The 25,849-nt window shown below is 36.9% G+C and overlaps 1 protein-coding gene across 10 annotated transcripts in view; it reads left to right on the top strand.

Annotated features, from left to right (window-relative positions):
• Positions 1-25,849, top strand: part of pcm1 (pericentriolar material 1) — a 120,283-nt gene that overhangs the window by 32,590 nt on the left and 61,844 nt on the right. For 8 of the 10 annotated variants that reach the window (XR_011353538.1, XM_069924543.1, XM_069924540.1 and 5 more), the window contains 11 exons: positions 2,890-3,069; positions 3,350-3,519; positions 4,660-4,931; positions 5,288-5,430; positions 8,679-8,808; positions 9,855-9,989; positions 10,746-10,930; positions 14,009-14,242; positions 21,848-21,913; positions 22,982-23,201; positions 23,879-24,024. Coding sequence is in view for 9 of the 10 variants with exons in the window: in XM_069924543.1 (XP_069780644.1) it covers positions 2,890-3,069; positions 3,350-3,519; positions 4,660-4,931; positions 5,288-5,430; positions 8,679-8,808; positions 9,855-9,989; positions 10,746-10,930; positions 14,009-14,242; positions 21,848-21,913; positions 22,982-23,201; positions 23,879-24,024 (1,881 nt within the window). In the remaining variant the exon portion in view is untranslated. The remainder of the gene's footprint in view (positions 1-2,889; positions 3,070-3,349; positions 3,520-4,659; positions 4,932-5,287; positions 5,431-8,678; positions 8,809-9,854; positions 9,990-10,745; positions 10,931-14,008; positions 14,243-21,847; positions 21,914-22,981; positions 23,202-23,878; positions 24,025-25,849) is intronic. The other 2 variants (XM_069924537.1, XM_069924541.1) reach the window with 2 other exon arrangements.

Below are 25,849 nucleotides of genomic sequence, written 5' to 3'. Positions count from 1 at the left end.
TAAAGCATACATCATGGGGCCAAGTTAAAAAATTTTAAACATTTGTCCCCAACCCAACATTAAGAAAAACAATGGAGCCAAATTATTAAATGTGGTCATGTATAACTCTAGCCTGCCTAAGCAATCAAGTCTGAAAGAGTTATTCCATTATCACAGGATGTAAGTGAGATTTTGTTCCTGACAATTTTCTAGCTTTAAGTTTCCAAAGCAAAAAAAAACTTTGGGAGCAGGTAGATCCAACAATGAACTTAAACAAAGTCTGTTGATCCTGCATTTAAAGGCTTTTTTTTTGTCACCACGACAAAAATGCTGCTGTTTCTTGGCTTACAATATCTCTTTCCCTGATAATTGATGCAGCTTTTTATTTTTCAGCTCCACCCCACCATTCTCCTCTTCTAATGTGATCACACTCATTTCGTAACTAACCAGCTGTCAGGAAATGTTCTCAGTCATTCTTGGCCTTCTGAATCATGCAACCAGAAACCCTTTCTTTGACAGTGTGAAATTGAGTAAAAACGAATGATGTCTTAATTTTGATAGGATCACACTATTCACCCCATTATGATTCCATATCTCCTCTACTGTCAATTGATTTTTGTAATAGTTATAAAAGCAAGCCTATTGCCAGAGCACAGCACCTTTTTTTACATTTATTTTTCCAAGAAAGGTGAGGTAGCAGAAGACTGAAGCATAGCTAATGTTAACCCTTTAAAAAGGGGACCAGGGAGAAGCCAGGGAATGATAAGCCATAGTTATAAATCAGCGGTGGAAACATTTTGGAAGAGATTCTGAGAGACTGGATTTTAAAAGGACTGATAAGGATAGTTGGCGTGATTTTGTGCATGGGAAATATCTCACAAATTTGTGTATTTTGTTGAGGGTTGATGTGAGAATGGTGGTAAACATTGTCTACACTGACTTCAGCAAGGCTTTTGACAAGGACCCACAAGGTAAGCTGTTTCAAAAGGTCAAGCCAGGAGATCCAGGGTGAGTTGGCCAATTGGATGCAAAATTAGCTTTGTAATAGAGAGTGTGGTAGTGGAGGAGAGCTTTTCAGGTTGGAAGCCTGTGTGTTGCAGGGATTAGTGTTTGTATATAAATGATTTGGATGAGAATATGGGTAGCAGATTTGCAGGTGACACCATATTTGCTTGTGTAGTGGATAATGAAGAAGGTTCTATCAGGTTGTATCAAGCAATAGATCACCTCGGAGGAAAATGGGCAAGGAAATGGCCTATGGAATTTAACTCAAACAAATGTTAAACCAGGTAAAGAACAGGGAGGATCTGTTTCAACTGTGCATGGTACTAGTGAGGCTGTATTTGGAGTACTGAAATCATTTCTGGTCTCCTTACTTAAATCTGGTTTTGGAGTGGTGCAGAGGAGATTTACCAGGATGATTCTGGAAATGAAGGGTTAGCTTATGAGAAAAGATTGAGTAGCCTGGAACTATACTCATTAAAGTTTAAATGGATGGGGGTGGGGGTGGGGCGTAAAGCCTCTTGCTTGAAATAGATGCAGTTTAAACCCCCAATCTTTCCTCCCTCTGCTATGCTTCTGTCTGTCTTGGCTTCTAATCTTGCTGTCTTTGACCATGGTGTTTGCCCTCAACTTCTCATCTCTGCTCTGGGCCACACCTGCCTGCCCAGTTTAAACTCCTACCGTACTAGAAGTCTCTGTCCTAAGATATTGGTTGCCCACCGTTTCAGGTTCAATTAATCTCTCTGTACCAATCATTACCACACACCAAATAGGATTCCAGGGATTTAAGAAATTAGATTTCCTGCCTCTGGCACCTGCTGCTCAGCCATTTAGCTTATCCTTCTATTCTCACTCCTCACGACCACTTAAAATGCGTGGAACAAAACTGTTGCTTACAACATAATAACTAGTTGTTTGATTAAATTCATTTTGTTTAACTGATTTTAATTGGTTATGGAGTGCATTTATTAATTTAAGAAAAATACTTGCTTAATATTTAACTGTTTATAAATACTTGTGAATATCATTCAACTTTGAATTTCTTATTAAGTTTAGGGGCAGGTTCTCACTGGTTCTTTCGCTGACTATAGCTGCCACTTCATTGATGACAAAAGCTGTATTCCCCTGGGACATGCTGAAAAGCTGAAAGTTGATATTCCTGTGGAAAATAATAGAGGGAACCATTCAAGAAGCAACAGTCTAGCTCAGCAGTAATAAGATAGAAATCTTAGTTCAGTAGAAGATTTCCTCTGTCATGCTGGGGTTTCAGTCCCTAATTTGTGTTCAGTTCTATAATTTTACATGTGGTGCTTTCACGTATGTAGTTCATTCATGTTTTGAGTAATTTTCTGAAACTGCTCTGATATCTTTTGTAGTTCTGATGTACAATGATTCCTTTCCAGAAAATGATGAATTGCTGCAGGTGTGATTGGGATTGTGGTTTGGGTTGGGGGGGGGGGGCGGAGGGAGGTGGGGGTAGGAAATGAATTCAATTATTATTGGTTAAACCTAAAGTTTCAGTGAATAAATCATCATTAATTTACTTAATAATTATTTGTAATAATTTAACCCATCTTTTCATTTCAAAATTATATAGTTACAAAATTTGAACTGAGATCCAAAGTGATTATTCCCTGAATGGGATTTGAATGTTGAACTTTGATATTTTAATATTTTCTCAATTATGTCATCTTTTTTCCTCTATGCTAGTCTGGACAGTGATAGGTTCACTCACTCTGCTCTGTCATGCATCCTACCATCTTGTTGAATGCATTGGTTTATAGCCTTAAGAAGAATGAATAGATGGCTTGATTAAATGTCACTGATTCATTAGTTTAATTTTAATTGAAAAATGTTTTCAGCAATGTTAAAATTATGAATATTGATAATAAAATGATTTTCCATTAGGAAACTAAAGGAAGTTCACAAGAGGCTAAATGAATTGCGTGAATTAATTGATTACTATCAGCAGACTTCAGATATGATGACTGATGCTGTTAATGAAAATAGAAAAGAGAATGAAGAGACTGAGGAAGAGTCATTGTACTGTTCTGATCAGGAGAATCCAGAAACTGTCACAAACATCAGGTGGGAAGATATAGTATTAGGTAGGGTAAGTGTTGCTGCTTGGGCATTTTGAAGAAATTGAACAAAAAGATATGCTTAAACCACATTGAGCACTGTTAGTCAGGAGTATTAAGTGCATGTGTGCACATCTGTTGCCAATTTGGCTTTCCAAATCCTTATTTTTGAAACTGATGCAATGTGCTTATTGGCTCTGAAATTTGATTATCAAAAGATGTAAACAATGTCGGAAATATTTTGTATTACCATTTATAATCTAACATGTATTGTGTTATGACAATAGAAATCCACAGCGATGTAATTGGACAGATATCAGCAGTACTTCCAGAATGGTGACACAAGATGGAACCAACAACCGCAATGGGAGACTGTTGAACACAGACTGTGAAATTAATAATAGGCCAACAAATGTACTAGCTCCATCAGATGAGCCTCACATAAGCTATATTGAATGTAAGTTCAGTTGTTAAACAAATGAGAAATTAATCTTTTGTCTCTTCATATTTGGTCTTAACCTGCAAGAAGGTTTTAAAACCCAAAACAAAGTAGTATGTTGTATAAAAGTAAAAATCTATAATTTTGAAACCAGAAAAAAAATGAAAACTTTGCAAATTACACAGCATCTCTGGACACAAAAATAATATTTAACTTTTAAGCCAGTACTCTTTTATAAGAACCAGAAAAGTTGGATATATTTCAAGCATTTATAGCAGAGAACAAATGAGGTGACCAAGAGAAATTTTGAAGACAAAAATGGTAGTTATGCTGGCTGAAGGAATGCTCAAAAAGCTAGTGAACCACAAAATAAGACCCATTCTACATGAATGTCTCCCTCTCAATTAACCACCCATTGGTGTGATTAATTGGTTTAATTAGAAAGTGAAAGCTTCCTGTTAAAGCATTTGAAAGCTTTCTTTGAAAATAATTGGAGTTGTTGGGACACATGAAATGGAAAATGATCAAAGTACTGAACCAGCTAGATGGGAGAGAAACATTGAATTTGTGTGGCAAGTTATTCTTGTATCTGAACTGGCAATTCTGATATAAATGGGCAATTAACGTTAACTCCTTGGATGTTGTATGCCTAGTCAGAAGATGTGGTTTCTTGGCTTTGTTAAAACAATCAAGAGACCAAAGAATGGTCTTGGAATCAAGTATTTAAATTCCACAAAGTTGAGGTCAATCTTGCAGACTTAAAGGAAGTGTTCTGCAAACCAGTCTGTATTTGGTTCCTCCATTGTGGAAAGGACCAGATTGTACATCATGATACATAAAATACTGCTCCACTTGGAAGGAATGTGTGGGTTCTTGAATTGTGAGACTATATTCACATAGGGATTAATGGGGCTATCTTGTTTGTGAGATGCTTATGTCGGGTGTGGGGGTGGGGGGGAGGATATTCCTGGGTAACATGGTAGCAACATCATCTCTGTGATTCCTGCAATATTGATGATGCTGACTAGGAGAGAGTCGTATGCCCTAAATAAGAGCTTTCAAACGACTTGATACGAAGAGTAACAAACTATCAGAACTATATAAAAAGTGTAACATTTCACTGTTACTCATGTTGTTGATTATTTGTTTTGCTCTCAGTATCTCTCACAAATGATGTGGATGCAAAGCAGCTGAATGATTACTGTGCAGGCTCTCACTATTGTGGTGAGAAAGATGAAGGGAATAATGTTGATACAACACAGGAAGATGGTATGCAAGGAGAATGTGCAAGTGAAAGTACTACGTCTAGTCGCCGAAGTAGTTTTATGGAAGAAGCAGAACAAGATTTTGAAATTCAACAGAAAATAAACAGATTAAATGCAGCTAAACAGAAGCTTAAGCAATTGCAGGAGCTTGTCACTATGGTACAAGTAAGTACTTTTTATGCAGTTTATGAATCCTGGTGAACATTTAAGCAAGCCCTGTATCTTTAGCCTTCTCAATAGATATAAAATAAAAGAATCCCTGGGTTGTATGTGTTGAAATGTATGTACTCTGACAATAAATCTGAAATCTGGAGAAATGTATGAGTTGACATCACTCCATTGTAGTGAATATCGTGTGTTGAGTGTGGAGCTATATTTTGGCATTCTGATCCTTTCCCAGTTTTTTTTCTGGCATCTCTTTGTCTTCCCCATCCCACTCCTGTCTCAGACGAGGTGGAGGCAATCACAAACAATTCAGAAAATTGCTCACAAATAGTAAACGCTTTTAATGTTATTTGCAGGAAGCCCCAGATGGAGTTGATGTTGATGTAGCTAATTTTTCTGACTTCCTGACTGGAGATGACCTGCACAGACAGCAACCAAACAACACGAGAACAAACGTATCTAAAAATCCGAGAGAATTAGCATGGAATGGAAAAGAGAGGTAAGAATTGTTATTTTACTGCTCAAAATTGTGACTCATTATTTAGTCTTGGCACAAATATCTATTGTGCTAGAGTGGTTTGTTTGGTTACACTTTGGTTCAGGACTTTTCAGTTAAAACATTTTTGGATGCAAGAAAACAATTTTCATTGTTACTCAGATGTAAAATGGAGAGAATGTTGCTATGTCCCAGATAGCAACATTAATTCAGTGCTCCTTTGACCCTTCTTGTAGTTCAAATTGATGGCAAATTCTCAATGCTTAATTTAAAACATTGCTTTGCCAAGAAAGTCCAAAAAAAAGTTTAGCAGGCCAGTTGATCTCGTTCATATTATCTATGTATCAAACATATTTGTGTTTGACTGTCTATACAAGAAGTATATTTAAAGACTGTAATTTATTCCTTGTTGATTTATATTATCTATAGTAAGGAATTTATAACCACCTCTTGTTATGTAGACATTTTCCTCAGCAACATTTATTATCAGGTTTTGTTTATAACAATTTGTTTTGGAGGCTTCAATTGGAGATGTGACCATAAAATAACAGTCAAATCTATTGTTTATTTCTCGACTTAAAATGTTTAAGTTGCACCATGAAATATCCAGTCATCAATGCAAGTAATTCTTGTAAAGTGTTTTGATCAAAGTAAGTATCTGGATTGGCACTGGCAAGCTATAAAATGCCAGCATTAGTATTTGTCCAAGCACGAGGCCAGGAAAACAGAAACAGCTCACTGAATTCCTTCTTACTCCAAGAGGGCTAACAATACTTGTATGTATGTCCTTCATTTAATATCCCCATATAAAGAACAACACAGTTAGCACTTGCAGTGTACCATCATTTCTCTTTTGGAATAAAATGAGAAAAGGGTAGTTGTTTTCATCCAAAAATTAAACTTACAATTTTTTTTAAACTAAAAGAATGTTATTGAATCTACAAGCCATCACAATTGAGACTAAGCTTTTGAAATGGGCAGCACAGCCATCTTAGCAGTTAGTGCAATGCTATTGCAGCACCAATGACCCAGTTTTGAATCCGCCACTCTCTCAGGAGTTTGTATATTCTCTCTGTGACTGTGTGGGTTTCCTTTAGGTGCTCTGGATTCTTCTCACATGCCAAAAGGCCAATGGGTTAGTAGCTTAATTGGTCACATGGGTGTAATTGGGTGGCCTAGGCCAGAAGGGCCTGTTACCGTGTTGCATCTCTAAATTAAAAAAAAATATTAAATGCATTTGGGAAGAGGGGTCATGGTGGATGGAGGCTGGTTCAATATGGACATTTAAAAGACATTTGGACACATGGATGTAAGAAAAACAGAGGGTGATGGGTTGTAAGGTTGGGATATGTTTGATGGTAGCATAGGCTTAGACAAGAAGCATAACATTATGTTCTCAAGGAAACACATCATTTTGTTTCTTCAAGTTCTTGTTGCAGTGAATTAGTAGAATTTAAACAAAACAATTAAAACTCTTGTATTCATTTAGAAAATATTACAGCAGAATACAGGTCCCTCAGCTCACAATATTATGATGATATATGTAAACCTACTCCACAATAATATAATTATTTCTTCACTCGCACCCATAAACCTCTTTTTCTTGTCGACATGTGCTTATAAGTCTTTTGAATTTCTCTATTGTACCAGCCTCCACCACAGCCCCAAACAATGCATTCCTGGATCTCCCTCTCTTGAGCAAAAAAAAACTATTGAGTAAAAAAACTAACCTCTGGCAACACCCCTTAAACTTTCCTCTAATAACCTTAAGTAGATGTCCTCTGGTAATTACTGTTGTCTCCCTTGGACACAGGTTCTGGCTGTCCACCATATCTACGCCTCTCAAAATGATTTTTTAGAAACTTTTTTTTAAAGTCACCTCTCATCCTTTGTTCCTCCAAATGGAAAATCCCTCTCTTTCAATTATATCCAATCCAGACAATATTCTGCTAAATCTCTTCTACACCCTCCCCAAAATAACCACACCCTTCCTCTAATGAGATGACCAGATCTGAACACAATTCACTTGTGTGATCTCATTAGTTTTATTGAGCTGCAATATTTTCCTCTGACTAATTAAGGCCAACATACCATATGCCTTCTTAACCACTCTATCATCTTGTGCAGCAATTTTGAAGGATCTATAGACCTGAACCATAAGATCTTTGTCCTCCACACTGTTCAGAATTCTGCAGTTAATCAAATACTCTGCCTTCAAGTTCAAACTTACAAAGCGCATCACCTCACACATCCATCTGCCACTTTTGTGCCCAACTCTCCATCCTGTCTATATCCTGTTGTAACCAATGACAACTATCTAATCTACACTATTCACAACACCTCCAATCTTTGTATGATCTGCAAACTTACTGGCGCACCCCTCCACTTTTTCATCCCAGTCATTTATATAAAGCACATGAAGCTATGGTCTGAGAATAGATCCTTGTGGTCCAAGAACAGATCCTAGTGGAATGCCACTCGTCATCAACCACCAGGAAAAATGTGTGACATCTATTACTACTCTCTTCTCTGCTTTCTGCCAAAAGTGTCTTGTTTTTTATTTCAAATAACATATTTGTCGAATAAACATTATTTCTTAAAATTAATCTGGATAGAAACCGAACTAGTTACAATATAGCAAGCCGTGGTCATAATACAGAGTAATATCTGTCTCATGTGATAATATGATCTAGGACAACTATAATTAAACCTGTATATGGTCGATTATCTTGGGAAAAAAAACTAATCTTCCCATTCCTCTAATCAAGGTTACCTTATAGAGAAAAAAAAGATATGGATTGAATAGCAACCTTCAGAAACTAGACAGAGAATTGCCGAAGCATCCAATCTACGAATCGTGATAGTTTTCTATGAATGGGGCCCACATATTTTGAAATTGAAACTTTCTATCTATAATGTTGTATCTAATTTTCTCAAAGCTTAACTAGGACATTACTTCATGTAACCACTGCATGAGTAGGTGAAGATTCATCTTTCCATTTCATTAAAATTGATTGTCTGGCTATCAACATGCTAAAAGCACATTTTTTTTATGCCTTTCTCCACCAAAGCAATGATTAATTCAATCATTTTTAGTTAGAACTATCTTCTTAGTCTGCTAGTTTTCTGTAGTGTGGTTTGGAAGTACTTCCAGAAGTTTCTGAATTTTACCTTGAGTAGTTTTCCTTGCTGTGTTTCAAAATAGTGGTGCTAATGGAAGATTTTTTTTTCTGATTGGATTTCTGTGATAGAGAGAAATTCTATGAAGCTAAACTTCAGCAACACCAGCATGACCTGAAGCAGTTACAAAAAGAAAGAAAATGCTTGATTGAAATTCAGGATAAAATTAAGCATCTACAAAGATCATACCCTCACCTACAGGTTGATTTTCTCTTTCTTTTTCTGTTCTGAAGGGTTGTTACACAGAGTTGTTTTGATTTGGAATAGGGGACAATTTTCCTAAATTCAGAAGAATGTTCTTGATGCTTATGTTTTTAATCTTTTGTTATTTTATTGAAGTTTAAAACAGTTGTATTAATGTGAATGGAAAATGTTATTTAACATATTGGATGGCATAAAACACCCACTTTTTTCCAAAAAAAACTCAAAAATATCCCCCAGGTCTTGTATGCAAAGTTGAAATTAGGGTGTAAATGGTGAGTAATGCCTACAGTGATCATCGTTGCTGTGTGGCTCACTAGCATCACCACTGCTGTCTCTCATTTGGGGCTGGCGGCGGAATGTCGGGGGGGGAGTTGGGGGGGGGGTGGGCAGTGATATCAGTGTGGGGCTGATGGCAGGCTGTCGGGTGACTCTCCCAGCGGCCTACTGTTGGTCCCTGTATTGGTCCTGCTGCTCCATTCCCCCTGACAGTCTGCCTCCAGTCCCCACACTGATCCCACCACCTTGCTTCCCCCCCCACCACAAGTCCCCACACTGAGTCCACTGCCCTGTTCCTTGCCCTTCACGCCCCCCACCTGGTAGAGAGCAGGCAGTGGGACCAGCGCGGAGACCAACAGCAGCAGTTTGTTTTTATAAAATGTTTTCTGCTATAGCTAAACTGCTTTTGTTTCTCTTGTAAATACAGCAGTATTATAAAAATTTTTCTTGTTGTCCTAGTTGCATGTTTTGTTTATTTTTTTTCTGGTATTCTATAGCTATATATTTCAATAACATTAAATGCTTATCTGTAATTACTCTAAAAAGTCAATATTCCCTGCTGAAATGGGGGTGAGGGGGTTTTAATATGTCAGTGGGTCTTGTATGCCATAAAATATGATAAATCAAATTGCTTTATAGCAATAGTTAGCATTAATTCCTACAATATGGAAAAAATGCTTTCTGAAAATAGAGAAGGTTTAACAATAGGTTCCTTTTACAGGTTGCTTAGACCCATGTATAATTACATTATCTTTGCTTGCATGTAGTGGCCAACATCGAGTGCAAGAACTTTGTCGAAAATAAAAGTTCCCATTGTTACATCAGCTCCTGCAGTTAGAGTTCAGGGCGCAACAGCACAGGCATTGCCTGACCCAGTTGCAGCCCCACCTCCTGATAGTGAGGTAATATCTCTAAAATTATTCTTGTTTAATTAATTAGTTTTAAAGTATGTTTGAAGCTGCGGAGAGTCATAAAGAGAAAACATCAAGTAAAATATTGAAGATCAGAGTCCTGGTGGTGATATGTACATCTGATAAAAATGAAGGCATACATTATGCAATTTTGCAAGAAAAGCAAATCTACAGAGTTTTTGATTGGGCAAGATTGATGCAGATGAAGGATTGAAACTATACACAGTTGCAAGCAAGTGAACATTTTCAAGTCATTATGTTAAATAGGAAGCCTTTGGAATTGAAAAAAGTATGTAATGTTACTGTTTGGCATGTAAGGTGAGGTCGGATGTGGCCACTGGAAATTTAGATTTGATGGTCTGAGTAGGAATTTGATTAATGGTCTCTCAGCGATTCTTTTTTTTTCTCTCTCCATCTGTTTTATTTTTGTGATTCTTGATTAAATGTACAGCTTAAAACCTGACTGGAACTTTTACACTAAAGTTTGCAACTTCATTTTGAAAATTTATGGATTCTTGTCTCATTCATTGTTTTTAATATATTGTTTATTGGATGTATGTTGTTGGTTATACCTGCATTTATTGCCTATCTCTGGTTACTTCTGGATGGAGTATCTTCTATGGATATTGCCTTATTAACAGATAGAGAAATTGCTGTAGCACTTGAATCTATTTAATATCTGAAAGGAGATTGGATTTATATTTGAGAGCTTTGTATTGAGTTACAACAATCTTGCATTTATTTTAGCTGTGGTCAGAGATGCGTAGGCACCAAATTCTACGAGAAGAATTGCGTCAGAGAAGAAAACAACTTGAGGCATTAATGGCTGAGCATCAGCGACAAAAAGCATTGACTGATAGCGATTCCATTATTGCTGCATCTGTCATAAGTGAAGAGACACAGGGCACACAGCAACTCAGCAGAACTGAAAGGTTAGATCAAGATGAATAATAAAAATCTGTTAGATTAATAATTTGAATTATTTCTAGCTTCATTGAAAATTGTTAATAAATTGTTGATTAATATCTTCAGAATAACCAATATTGCTATAAAGCACTTCTTAGAAAATCTGTCAAAAGTATTTTCTGTTTTGCTAATGCTAGTTGAATAAAAAGTGTCCTGTTTGGAAACAAATAGAATAGGTTTACATTTGATTTTTGCTCATTGTGCAAGACACAAAAGTGCTGGAGAAACTCAGCACATTGCACAGCATCTATTGGAAGCAGAGGGATATAACCAATGTTTTGGACCAGAGCCCTTCATCAAGAAATGATCAAAGAGCAGGGAGGCACCTGAATAAGAAGGTGGGGAGAGGAGCGGAAGGAAAAAATGGCAGGGGGAGAACAGGCCAACAGGCAAGAGGTCGATATGGGTGTGAGGGTAGAAGAGAAAAAAGCTGATGGGGGGTAGCTTTCTGAATGGAGAGGAAAAAGGTGGGGAGATAAATGAAAGGAGGCACAGGGATAGGCAAGGGGGGATGACTAGGCAGGGGCCTAATGGAAACTGGAGAAGTCGATGTTAATGCCATTTGGTTTGAGGGTGACCAGATTGGGTGTTGCTCCTCCAATTTACTGGTGTCCTTGGTTTCACTACATGAGGCCATGGACAGATGTGTTGGTGTAGGAATGGGATGTAGAATTAAAATGGTTCCCCACTTGCAGCAGACAGAGTGTAGGTGCTCAGTGAAGAGATCTTCCAGTCTCTCCAATGTAGAGGACACCAAAATAGGAGCACTGGATGCAGTAGATGACCCCTGCAGATTCATAATAGAAATATTGCTTCATTTGGAAGGATTTTTTTGGGCACCGAGTCATGGGAAGGGAGAAGATGTTTCGTTTCCTGTGATCACTGGTAGGTACTGAAGCAGTGATTAATGGGAAGGGATGAGTGGACAGGGGACTTTTGTAGGGAGTGGTGCCTGCAAGGAGGGGAGAAGAGGTTACAATGTGTTGGATGGTGGGATCACATTGTAAATGGCAGAATTTTCAGCGGATAATATGCTGGGAGAGTACAAAGGGAATCCTGGACTCTGGGAGCCCCTTGATCACTCATCCCTCAGTACCTACCCCTGTGACCGCAGGAAATGCTACACTTGCCAAACCTCTGCCCAAACAGACCTTCCAACTGAAGTAAAACTTGACGTGAATCTGCCAGGGTCATCTACTGTATCTGGTACTCTTGTGGCCTCCTCGACATCAGAGACTGGACACAAACTGGGAGATCACTTCATTGAGCACCTGTGCTTTGTCCACTGTTATAAGGGGGACATCCTCCCAGTGGTCCATCATTTTAATTCCACACCCTAATCTCATATCACGTCTGTCCTTTGCCTCATGCAGTGCCAAACTGATACCACCTGCAAATTGGAGGAGGAACACCTAATAATCCATTTAGATACTCCAACCAAATGGCATGAACATTGATTTCTCCAGTTTCCATTAAGCCCTCCAAATCTTCTCTTTCCCTATACAGGTACACAATCCTTTATCCAGAACCCTTGGGGGACAGTGTGTTCTGAATTTTGGATTTTTCCGGATTTTGGAAAGCCAGATTAAAGCCCACCCGAATTGTGCTGCCTTATCCACCCCCACCCCTTTACCAGTCACGGTGCCGTCTTCCCCTGCCTGCCCGACTTGCGCTGCTGGTCTTTCTCCCCACTTGCCGGATTTTGGAGCTTTCTGAATTTTAGATGTCCAGATAAAGGATTGTGTACCTGTACCTTTGCCTCCAGTTTCCCAGCCCCTTCCCTCTCCATTCAGAGGGATGCCCCCTCTCTCTATAATATTTCTGCTTTTTACTCTGCTATTCATATCCATCTCTGACTTGCCTGTTTGGCCTGTGCTTCTCCCCCAGCCCCTTCTTCCCTCCTCTCCCATCCCCACTTTTTTATTCAGGCACCTGCCTGCTTTTTACTCAATCCATGATAATGGGCTTGGGCATGAAAAGTTTTTTTTTACTCTGGGGATCATCCTTGAAAATCTTCTCTGGACCTTCTCTCGTGCCAACTTATTCTTCCTTTGATATAAAGCCCAAGTGTCCGATTATTGCTGGACCAATGCAGTAGAAAGTCTCGCACATTTGATTGGGATCTCATGAAATGAATCAAACTATACTTTCTTTAATATTGACTTTTCTGTTACACAGTGGAAGTCTAAAAATCTGATGCCGGAAATCTGGCCACCAAAGAATCTTTGCTTTTTGAATATTAAAACATTTTAAATAGAACAGGTTTTTGCGTGCATGCATTAGCGGCACATTTGCACAGCAGCAACAAGCAACCACTTTATTTTTCTCTAACTCTGCTTGTTTTGATAAATGAAGCATGTTATTGTAGCTGACTGCTACAAAGAAACACACACACACACAGTCTGGCTGGTTAAACCCATTCCTTTATTAGGGCTGAAAAGGCTGCTTTCAAGCTGTTCAGTTTCCTGCTGTCTCCCCCCCCCCCCCCCCCCCCCTGCTGATTGACTGAGTCATCCATATGAATAACAATAGCGGGTGGGAACATCCATGCATATGAATACCCTTCTTCCCCAGCCAGTTTCTGCTGAGTTAGCTGGGTAGTTTGACCAATGCCATTTTAGGGCTGTTGGGCTGATGCTGCCCCATCTTCTACTCCTGCCAGTTCATCGTCCTGGGAGTTGCTTTAGCAATTTCTGTCTGTGGCTGCTGCCGTGCCATGTGCCGGCCCGATCTCCGCAATTGCGGGCCGCCACGCTATATTTACTAACGAATAAACTATCAAACTTTATTCCTCTTTAAATTGGAATTTTAAAAGTACTGCCCGGGAATCTGGAAATTCTGCTCTGACCTAATCCCGAAGCAGTCTGGATTTTCAGACTTCTGCTGTAATATCAATCAGGAATTTTGTTATGGCTAAAGTGGTCCAACTTTGTTTGGAACTTGTATAGCTCTTGGGGAAAGAAGATTTTTTAATGGGATAAGTTTGGGGTTAATTCAAACTTGATAATCAAATCAAATAATCTTGAGACCTTTAATGTTTATAGAACCATGGCCACTTGGGGTGGTTCTACACAAGGTGTATTAGAGTATGAGGAGGAATGTGATGAAGAAGCAATACATAATGATGCTGATGTAGATGATGATGACAACGACTATCAATCAGATGGGGTGACACAACCAGAAGACTTCCTTGAAACAAGTTCCCATGAGACACACCACACACATCCTCATTCTAGCCGATCCCAAGTAATACGCAATTCAAGAGAGAGTAAGAACAGGTTAGTTAGAGTTGACTATGGTTCAAACAATATGATAACAAACAAGTTGCATATAACCTTGAAATTCTTGAAAATTGTTTTTCACAGGATATTGTGATTTGAAGTTTCTGAAATTAATATGTCCCAGCAGCAATTCTTTGCATTGAATCAGGTTGTAGATACAAATCTGCTTTAATAAATCTGGATATTAGGTTATTTCCTTTACTTTGGAGAAATATTTGAGGAAATAATGTTTTAAAGACTCTTATGAAAGTTTACCTTCAGAACAGAGAGAAGAGTTGTCAATGCGTGCATTTTTTATGTTTCTGACAACGTATGGGGATTGGTTTCTTTTTACTGTACTAAAGGTGTATTCAGTGAATGTACATCATTACAGGGTTACCAGTTTTCTGACGCGCTCTGTGTGAGGTTGTTTATAATCCATCTTAAAATATAACTTGATTTTATCACCTGCAACATGACAAAAAAACAATTGTGGTTCTTCCATCTTTTTTCACCCACAGACGACTTTAAATATTGATTTGTGTACTGCAGATCATTCTACAATAAACGTATGGCTCTCCAGTTGTATGGGTGGGGCTGTGTGAGGTCGGTGATCTCAAGTCCTCTCCCAGACCACTGAGTTTTTTTGTGTTATTTCAGCAGGGAATTTTTTTTAGACTTTTCAAAAATACAGCCTTGTTTTGCTTATTACTTGATTATTATATCAGTAATATTTGTCTTTGATGCATTGCAAAGGTCTACCTATAGCAAACCAGTGATCTGTGAACCACAGGCTGAGAAATATTGAACTGGAAAATGTACTGAAATATAATTTTGTCTGAAAACTAATCAACAAGATGTTAATCAGTTAAAATGAGCAAAAATGGAATATAATTCCAATGTTATGAACAAATTGCTCTTAACCAAAGTAATCAAGATACAATATTGAATGAATGAAGAGTTTATTCTTATATTATCAAGATGAAATGAAATTCTTACTTAATGCAGCTTCCCCCATACTTAAAACATGTTAAAATCAATTTAAGTATATTTAAGAAGAAAATGCATGTAAGTAATGCAGATAGATATGTTAGATATGAAATAGTATTCTGAGTACAGTAGTTTAGGGAAGTTCAAGAGCCTGATTAGCTGTTGGGGGGGGGGGGGGTGAGGGTGAAGTTTTCTTGAACCTTGAGAGGTCGAACTTCAGGCTTCTGACTTTTTTTTTTTAAAAAACTTTATTTAATATTTTCAAAACAAAAACTTTTACAAAGTCCGTAATATAAAAGTGAAAACTACAGCTATCCCACCCTCAGCAAACTCCACAAGGGAAGCATGAAGAAAATAAAACAAAATAAAGCAGTTTAATTAAAATTCATACATTTCAAATAAGGCGATCACATCTAAACAAAAAAGTCATAATTATCATGCAAATTTATGTTATTTGCTCTTGTATAAATACAGGACCTCAACTCATTCCACCAATGATTTATATTTATCTCAACTTCGACTTTCCAAGAAATCGCAACATTTACGTGCTACAGCCAATGCTAAATGAAAAAATGCTGTCTGAAACTTATCTAATCACAAATCCATAAATGGATCAGTATAACCCAACAAAAAATATTTTTGATCTAACAAAAATTGGATTTTAAACAAATTTTGAAGAAATTCGTAAATTTTATGCCAAAATCATTGAAGTTTATCACAAAGCCAAACTGAATGTAAAAATGTTCCTTCATATAATCCACATCTAAAACACAACTCTGAATTACTAAATCCATATTTTTTCAATTTCTCAGGGGATAGATATAACTGATGCAAAAAATTATAATTAATCATTCTATATCTTACATTAAGCAATTTTGTCACACCATCAAAACACATAGTCCTCCCAATTGGCCTGATTAATATCACAAATTAAATCATTTCCCCATTTAATCCTAGATTTATCTAAATTTATTTTATCCATAGTGTCTTGTTACAACACATACCTCTCTGAAATAAAACCCTTATTTGAAAAATGAGAAATCATAAACTCAAATTTTGTTAACTTAGGAATTTTCATTTCTCTTCCAAAATTATCTTTCACTAACGCTCTAATTTGATAATAAACAAACAACGAATTTACTGAAATTCCGAGTTTCTCTCTAAGTTGATGGAATTGACTGGAAAAGATACTGAATTTGCGGAAAGATATTCATCTTAATACAATTTAATCAACCAATTAATGACAAAGGTAAATCCTTCCATTTAATCAAATCTGCTTTAATATTTCTCATTAATGGTACATAATTTAAATTACACAATGATTGAATATTTACATCAATCAGTATACCTAAATACTGAATAATGAAATTTAGTAATTTGTCTACATTGGTCATAATTTCCCTCAGAAATTGGTAAAATGTCACTTTTGTCCCAATTCACTTTATATCCTGACAATTTACCGTATTGTTCCAAACATTCTTGCAAAAAAATTAATGATCGTTCCAGATTAGTTAAATATATCAAAACGTCATCAGCAAATAAATTAATCTTGTATTCATTGTCTGTTATCCTTATACCTCTAATATTCTCATTCTGCCTAATAGCTTGAGCTAACAGTTAAATGACCAACATAAATAGAGCTGGCTGGAGACAAAGGACAACCGTGACAAGTTGAACATGATAATTTAAAAAAAGAAGTTTGACCATTTGTCGCCACTCTAGCAACGGGATTATTATATAGTGCCTTCACCCAACCAATAAAAAAGGTCCAAACTTCTATTTCTCCAAAACTTTAAATAAAAAATTCCATTCGACCCTATCAAAAGCTCTTTTCAGCATCTAGAGCAACTACCATTGGTAGGTTGGGTTGCTGACGTGAAGCGTTGATCATCGGAATCACTCTTAAGAATATTGTCAGAGGCATACCTATTTTTAATAAAACCAGCCTAATCAGCATGTACCAATTATGGCAAGTCTGTTCGACAATAATTTTGCTATTATTTTATAATCTACATTTAATAAAGAAATTGGCCGATATGAAGCTACATTCAAAGGTTCTCTATCTTTTTTTGGTATAACCGTTATTATTGGACTTAAACACGAGTCTGGTAAAGCTTGTTCTTGCGTTACCTGATGAAGAACATCCATAAATAAAAAAGACAAATCATCATAAAAACTTTATAAAATTCAACAGTGAACCCATCATCTCCTGGAGACTTCCTGTTAGGCATTTGTTGAATAGCATCCTTTATTTCTAAATCTGTAAAAGGAGAGTCCAGTTTCCTCACATAATTTTCCCCTAATATTGGCAAATTTAATTCTGACAAAAAAGATTCAATGGAACCATCATCTCGAACTCCCTCAGAAGCATATAATTTCTGGTAAAATGATAAAAATTGGTCATTGATTTTCTGAGGTTTAAAATTAACTGAGTTATTTTTCCTCATAGCATTAATAGTTCTTGATGCTTGTTCTGTTTTCATTTGCCATGCTGGAACTTTATGGGCTCTGTCCCCTAACTCATAATAACGTTGCTTAGATCTTTGAATCAAACATTCACATTGATGTGTTTGTAGTGCATTATATCGTAACTTCAATTTAGTTAAAATTGCCTGATTATCCTCTGTACAATTCCTCTGAAATTCTTTTACCAAATCAGCTATCTGTTTTTCCAATGACCGAGTCTCCACCAAAAATTTCTTCTTTTCCTTTGATGCATAACTAATAATTTGACTACGTAAAAACGCCTTCAAAGCATTCCATAAAGTAAAATTACTTTGAACTGTATTCCTATTCAAGTCCAGAAAAAAAGCAATTTGATCCTTAATGAATTCTATAAATTCTGTTTTTTTTCAATAACATTGCATTAAACCTCCAGCGAAAAGTTGATCGAATATCTTCCGGCCCAACACAAGAAATGATTAACAATGAATGGTCAGAAATTATTCTACTCTTATATTCAGCTTCAATAAAACGAGATTGCAAATGTGCTGATACCAAAAAGAAGTCAATCCTTGAAAATGAATCATGACGCAAAGAATAAAATGAAAAATCTTTCTCAGTTGGATTTAACCTTCTCCAAACCTCTATCAAATTTAAGTCTCATCAAAGAAACCAATTGGACCGCTGCTTTTGATTTTTTTCAAGATTTTTTGAGATTTATCCATTAATGGATCTAATACACAATTGAAATTTCTTTAGCTTGACTTAGAGTTAAAAAATCTTCAGACACAAATTGTTCATCAACATTAGGTGCATACACATTCAACAAAGACCATGACTCAGCAAACAATTTACAATTAATCGTTAGGATTTGGCCAGCTGATTCCACCAAAGATTCAAGTTCAAATGGTATTTTCTTGTGAATCAAAATCACCACTCCTCTTGCTTTTGAATTGAAAGAATTTTAAATGTTTTTTTTTTCAGTTAAATGAGTTTCCTGCAGAAAAGCAATATCGACTTTCATCTTTTTTATATAGGCTAACACACATTTATGCTTAATTGGGTTGTTTAAACCCTGCACATTAAATGTTGCAAAATTCAAACTAGACATTGTTATCAGAATAAAATAAACCCCCCCTTCTATTCTTTTAATCCACAAAAAAACCCTCTCCTTAATAATTTTTTTTTAAAGCTCACCTTGCTAAATAGCCCCTAAATTAAACAACCACTAACCCCCCCCCCCCCCAAAAAAAACAACAAAATAAAGCTTACACAAGGACTTCTGACTCTTGTGCCTAAACATGAGCATGGCTAGGGTACAGGGGTCTTTTGTGATGCTGGCTGTCATCTTAAGGCAGTGCTTCCTCTTGACTTGTTCAATGGATGGGAAGTGAGACCAGTGATGGACTGGCTATTTCTGCCACTTTCTTCTGAGTTCCTGGACATTCAAGCTTTCAAACTGGGTTGTGATGCAATCAGAACCTATTTTGCATTCCAAATTTATCATAAACTGACATTGACTTAAAGATTATAAAATTTTAAAGGCATGCAACATATTCAGCTGTCCTATTTGTTGCATTTTTTATTTCATTTATGCTTTCCTACTTTCAATCATATTTATTTTGTTTACATCTATTGTAAGACACAGCAGTAATTTGCATTAATACAAAATATAACCCTATTGGAAATTGATTCCAAAAAATATTTTTCAGCCCTTTTACAGAGACTGACAGTTAACTTTCATTGCCTATGTCAAAATCTTGTGCACTGGTATGTGCTATGGGCCAGCAGAATAGAATTAGAAAGTGTTCTTGAGATCCTCTGCAGGCACATCTGATCTTCTGTTCCTTGTGCTACTTGAATCCACAGCACCTTTATGCCAACTGAAGCTGGCAGATTAGTATTGCCCCATTCATTTAAATAGATTTTTTGGTCAATTTTTAAAAAGTGAAGTCATTTTTTTCTGTATATCTGTTTAATATAGTATAAATATTATTTATTTAAACCTTTATCTGAATTAACTCTCAATTTTTACTCTTGTTTCTGATTGTTGGATGTATTTGAGTAATTGTTTTTGAAATGATTACAACATTTATCTAATTGTGGCAATGAGCATGAAAATGTAGATATCAGAAAATACTGTCTGAGTTGAAATCATACCTGATATACATGGACATGAATCATGATGACATCAGGACAGTTTTTTAGAGCTTTATCCATGGCTCGGACAATTTCAACGACTTCATCTTTTACTATGATCAGATTTCTTCTAAAAAGGAACTTTCACACACACCAATAGCCAGTTCATCACTGGTCTCACTTCCCATCCATTAAACTAGTCTACAAGAAGCACTGCCTTAAGATGAAACCTTTAGGACTGAGATGAGGAAGAATTTTTTCACTCAGAGGGTGGTGAATTTATGGAATTCTCTGCCACAGGAAGTGATTGAGGCCAGTTCCATAGCTATATTTAAGAGAGAGTTAGATTTAATACTTGTGACTAGGGGGATCAGGGGGTATGGAGAGAGAGCTGGAACAGGGGAGTGAGAGGATGATCAGCCATGATCAAAATGAATGGTGGTGTAGGCTTGAAGGGCCAAATGGCCTACTCCTACACCTATTTTCTATATTTTCTGCAAATGTTCCCAAATGCTGAGCTCAATTCACAACTTCTTGGATAACAAAATAACCCATGTTGACTATGAATAAAATAAGAGTTTTGATTAAATTTTGTTTTGTACATGACAATGATAAAGATTAGCCCAGATAGTGTTATATTTAAAATAATATTTTTAATTATTAATTAACAATTGTATAACACCTTCTATAATTTAACTAACTTATCTAAATTTGTATACAATTATCTAACTTAAGCTCAAGCTATGTGCAAATATATTGGTGAGTGTGGAAAACTCAATTCTGGGAAAGCAGTGCTGAGTTCAAAGTTCAGAAATTCAGTGATGACACGTAGGCTTAAGATTGATGTGAACGCAGGCCTTAGGTGAATGGTTGAGGCACGCAGGCCTTAGATGAAGTTAGCAGTTCCTGAAGTGGGGGAGAGAGATGGGGGGGGGCGAAGAGAGAAACAGAATGTTGATTACTCACGATGCCCTTGTTGAGGTGCTTCAGAGAAATTTCCGTTTTAGAAGAGTGCCTTCTGCAACTTTAAAACCCAATTTGTGGGTCAGTAGAAATGGTGTCTCATTCTTCTGAAAGCAAAAGAAGGAAATCTGACAATTCTTTCTATAACCACAATGAGGGCACAAAAGACGTTGAAGACCCATTGCTCTGTTTCCTTTAAATGGCCCCAAGCAAAACTGTCATAATCTCTTATGACTGTACAAAATTTTATTATAATGTCCTATATTATGTACTGTATTATTATGTTTAAAGTGTTTTAGTGTATTGGGAAGCTTTTTATTTGCATATAAAGGTAAAATATATTCTATATGCAGTCCAACTCTAATTATCCGATGTCGATAATTGGCAGCAGCCAGCATTTTTTTTAATGAGAATTAAACATTACAGTACAACTCCGATTATCTAAAATATGATTCTCTGAAATCCTCATTTATCCAAATTTTTTTTGGAGCTGAACTGACTAGGGTCACTGGGCTCCCGGTGGTGGCAGCAGCAGACCTTGGGATCTCGGGCAGGATTGGCACCCTCGGGGTGCTGGCACGAGCAGGACCTTGGTGGGGAAGTGTTGATGACCAGCATTGGCCAGCATTTTTTTTTGAGATAATTAAACATTATTATAATGCTTAAAATGCCTTACTTGTTGTTGTTGTTTAAACGCTGTTACAAGTGATTTACTGTTGCTAAAAAATGATCCGTTCTCAAAAAAAAACCTTTGATCCAACAGGCCCGGTCCTGGCCATTTCGGATAATCGGAATTGTACTGTATTTAAATGGTTGAAAAGCCTTCCCTTGTTGTTTAAACATTGATACAAGCAAGTTCAGTGTTATGGAAAACTGCACTGTTCAGAGCATTATTAGAATGTATTTTAATGTAATATGTTCCAGTCTTATAATTATTTATTCTTTTACCTCGAACTCTTGTGCAAACATGTGGATATAGTATTTAAAAGCTATATACAAAACTGAAAAATGACAAAGATCTTTATTGGCAATAAGTGACCATTGTTTATTCAAGAAAATATTTGTCTTATGTAGTTTTTACTTCTTTAGTTCCAGCTCCCCCTGCCTGTCTCCAGCCAATTCAGCCCACAATGGTCATCGTGCGCGATCCGTCAGGTGAGGAGGGGGTGGGAGTGAAGGCGGTCTTGGGGCTGCAGAGACACAGAGCCAGGTGATTGTCAGATGCTTGCCTTCGTCTTTGTTTGAAACGACACTTGTCTGAAGTTTTGAGACAATGTCACAGTGACTGGCCTGGACGAGAACAGACCACTCAGGATGGAAACTGACCAAGTTGTATCAAAGCCCGCACTGTTCAAAACAGTGTTATACAAGGAATCCCTGTATACAAAAGGTTTTTGCAAGACATGCAATATCTGCACGGACTTCCTGGAATTTCTATCCCATGACCTCTCTAAGTGGAGAAGGAGCATTTGGGAAGGTATTAGAAGTTCAAGAGCAAAGCCTCTGCAGAAGAAATGGATCCTTTCTCAAATTACCTGGACTCCCACTCCATCAGCCACCAGCTGTCCTATCCTTAGAAGAGTCTGCAGTTCCAAAATGATCTCATTACCCACTTGGGAACCCATTCACAAAATAAGTGGAATTAAGTCATTGTCTATCTTGGAAGTGCCTGAGATATAAAAGTGAAAGATGCACTGCATGAATTAATTTTGTCAATATCTACATCTCCATAGGCTCTAACACAAAAATTAGGAAGATTATTGGGAGAAGACAAATTTCATACCACACAGTATCTAGATTTAGATTTGCAGTGTTTCTATTTTAAATGATGATTCCCTAATATGCCATATAATCATAGTTCTCCTTTCATGGTTGCAACTTGTCTGAGTGATTGCTCCCCTATTCTTTCAAATGAAGTTGCTAATGTTATCAATTAAGTTTAATAATTAAACATTTGCTGAAGAAAATTTCTTAAAATTGATCTACTCTTTGTTAGCACATAAAATGATGTTACACCACATACATTTTATGATTCATAATTTTAAGAAAAATGGAAATTATGGATATTTTCTTCCTTGCCTTTCACAACCTCTAGTTGCATCCACTTTACGGACACTTTTTTGCATAACGTCTGATTTTCAAGTGTTAAATTACTTGTCTGTGGACAAACCTTCAAGCAGTGAACATTGTAAAACATGATTTTCTATTGTATCTTTTTTGCAGATGCAGAGAAAAACTAAGGTCTTCTGTAGATGGGAAGTATCACCCATTCCTAAAAAGCAAACAACAGAATGTTGGAATGCGCCGACAGGAGAATTTACGCTGGGCAGCAGATCTCTCTTATGTGGAAGAAAGAGAACACTGGCAAGAACAAGTGAACCAACTAACCAAGCAGTTGGAATTCAGCACAAATATGTGCCAGGCCCTGATGCAGGACCAGCAGGTAATAAATAATTTTGGAAGATCAAGTTTATCCATGAGCAGATGTGAGCTTTTGGTTTAAAGTATCATTTGCAGGTTGGGGGAGTGTGTGGGGGTGGGGGAAGAGGAGAGAATCCTGAATGTTTCGAATGGTTCAGAATTGGGGAAAATAATTATTTGAAATTTTCTGGTCAACATTGAAGGTGTTGTATCCTCAAAGTCAAGTAATTTGAAAATTCACAGACCTGGATGATACAAAACTTTCATAAAATTTACAACCAGGTAAGAGATACTTCAGGGTTGTACATATCAAGTTATAATGTAGTTTGGAGGGAGAAACCCCAAAAAAGGGGGTATTTGTGCAGCATCATAGAAATGAAAGATTTTTCTGAGCGTTAAGTGTTCGGAATTGTTTAACTCCTTGGAAGAGTTAGTTGGATGAAGCAATCAAGCTCAAAGAGGATTGAGCTTTATAATGAAGACCATAAATTCAAGAGCAGAAAGATTATGTTAAATTAAATTAAGGGAATACTGAGCCCACAGTTTGAGCCATTTTTGTCTGTAAGGGACAAAATCCACCAGAATGACATTGTTGAAAAGGATGGTTGCTTTTCCTTTGAGTTTACTTTTAGTTTTTTGCTTTGCTGAAGGATGACATATTCTGTTTGTGTAGCTATGAATGTTTTTATTTATGTCCAGGCACTTTCATACCTTCTGCAGACATTTCTTACTGGCCCTTACAGTGTAATGCCCAGCAATGTTGGATCGCCACAGGTTCATGTAATCATGCATCAATTAAATCAGTGTTACACTCAGTTGGCTTGGCAACAGAACCACATGCAAAGGTGTGTTGATATTCAAAATAATTTATTTATAGCAATGCTTTCTAGAAAACGAAGATGATATGCTTCTGATAATTTATTTTGCAATATTACTTTATCTAGGCTACATATTTTTTGAGTTAGGTCTTTCACTTTACTTTTTGAATCAAAATCTTAGTCATTTGCAATGTACAGGGAGCCAGAACTGATAATTTTGTGAAGGTCCAAATTGTTGATTTTAATAATTTTATCACAGGTTCACTGCTGCCTTCACATGAGGATCTTGGCTGCTGGCTCTAAGTGCATGACACAAATATTCAGTGAACAGAACTGTTTGCTAATAGTCCCTATATTCAGCCACAATGAACTGATGCATATTGGGCTTAGCAAGACCTGATACCATTTAGGCTTGGATGTGCAAGTGACATACAGTGGCCTCCATGATGTTTGGGTCAAAGACACTTTTTTCCTTATTTGCCTCTTTGTTCCACAGTTTTTAAATTTGTAATCAAACAATTAGCATGCAATTAAAGTGCACATTCCAGAGTTTATTCAAGGTTATTTGTATACATTTTGGTTTGACCATGTAGAAATTACAGCACATTTTGTATATAGTCCCCTCATTTCAGGGCACCGTAATCCTTGGGACATTTGGCTTCACAGATCTTTGTGACTACTCAGATATGTTGGTGCTGGTATAAGAACTAGGCTTGCTTCTAAGCTTTTGACCACTTTTGGAGTGTGTAGTTGCCATTTTCTTTTCAATACGAGGTCCAGAGTTGTGCCAGTGAAAGTCCAAGAAAACATTGAGGCTAAGAATCAAGAATAAAACAGTAAAAACATCGCCCAAATTTGAGGATTACCAAAATCAACATCATTTGGAACATTAAGAGCATACTGGTGAGCTCACTAATCACAAAGGGAGTGGTATTCCAAGGAAGACCTCCACTGCTGATGACAGAATTCTCATCATAATGAAGAAAAATCCTCAAATACCTGTCCAACAGATCAGAAAAACTCTTCAGGAGGCAGGTGTGGATATGCCAATGACTTCTGTCTGCAGAAGACTTCAGGAAAAATTTAAAAAATGAAAATCTAGCATTGGTGTAAAAGGATAACCTTCTTGGTATTACCCATACTCAAAAACATATTTTCACAATTCTAGTTGTTGAGGCTGAAACCATATGAGTTTAGGGATTTTTGGTCTTCATGGTGGAGAAAAACTTTGAGTCATACTGGCAGATATAATACGTATGCTCTAAGAGCTGGAGATGCTGATTAATTTACATGTGGTTTCAAGGCCTATAATGTATTCAGTGCCAGTTATCATCACCATGCTAATTTGCATAAACTAGGATTTCCTGTAACTTCATATCGAGTCAATATTTAATCAATGAGATTCACCTGAATTGGAACATAGAACATTACACCACAGAACAGGTACTTTGGGCCACAATATTGTACTGACCTATATATACCTCGCTGGAAAAAAAAAGCTAAACCCTCCCTATCTCATAACCCTCTTTTTTGGGGGGAACTTCATGGCAATGCATTGCAGACATCCACAAATATGTAAAACAAAAAAATTAAAAGAAAAGTCCCTGATGTCTCCCCTAAACTTTACTCCCTTCAGTTTGTATAAATATCCTCTGGTGTTTTCTACTCCTACCCTAGGAAAAAAGATGTTGCTGTCTACTTTGTCTATGCTTCTTATTATTGTGTAGACCTCCATTAAATCACCTCTCATCCGCTCTACTCCAAAGAGAAGGGCCCTAGATCTGCTAACCTTGCCTCATAAGACGTGTATTCCAATCCAGGCAACATCCTGGTAAGTCTCCTCTGCACCTTC

The sequence above is a fragment of the Narcine bancroftii genome, chromosome 3 (genome assembly GCF_036971445.1).
Source record: "Narcine bancroftii isolate sNarBan1 chromosome 3, sNarBan1.hap1, whole genome shotgun sequence".
NCBI lineage: Eukaryota > Metazoa > Chordata > Chondrichthyes > Torpediniformes > Narcinidae > Narcine > Narcine bancroftii.
The sequence above is the reverse complement of the archived record's forward strand: the minus strand, read 5'-3'. Positions and strand labels throughout refer to the sequence as shown.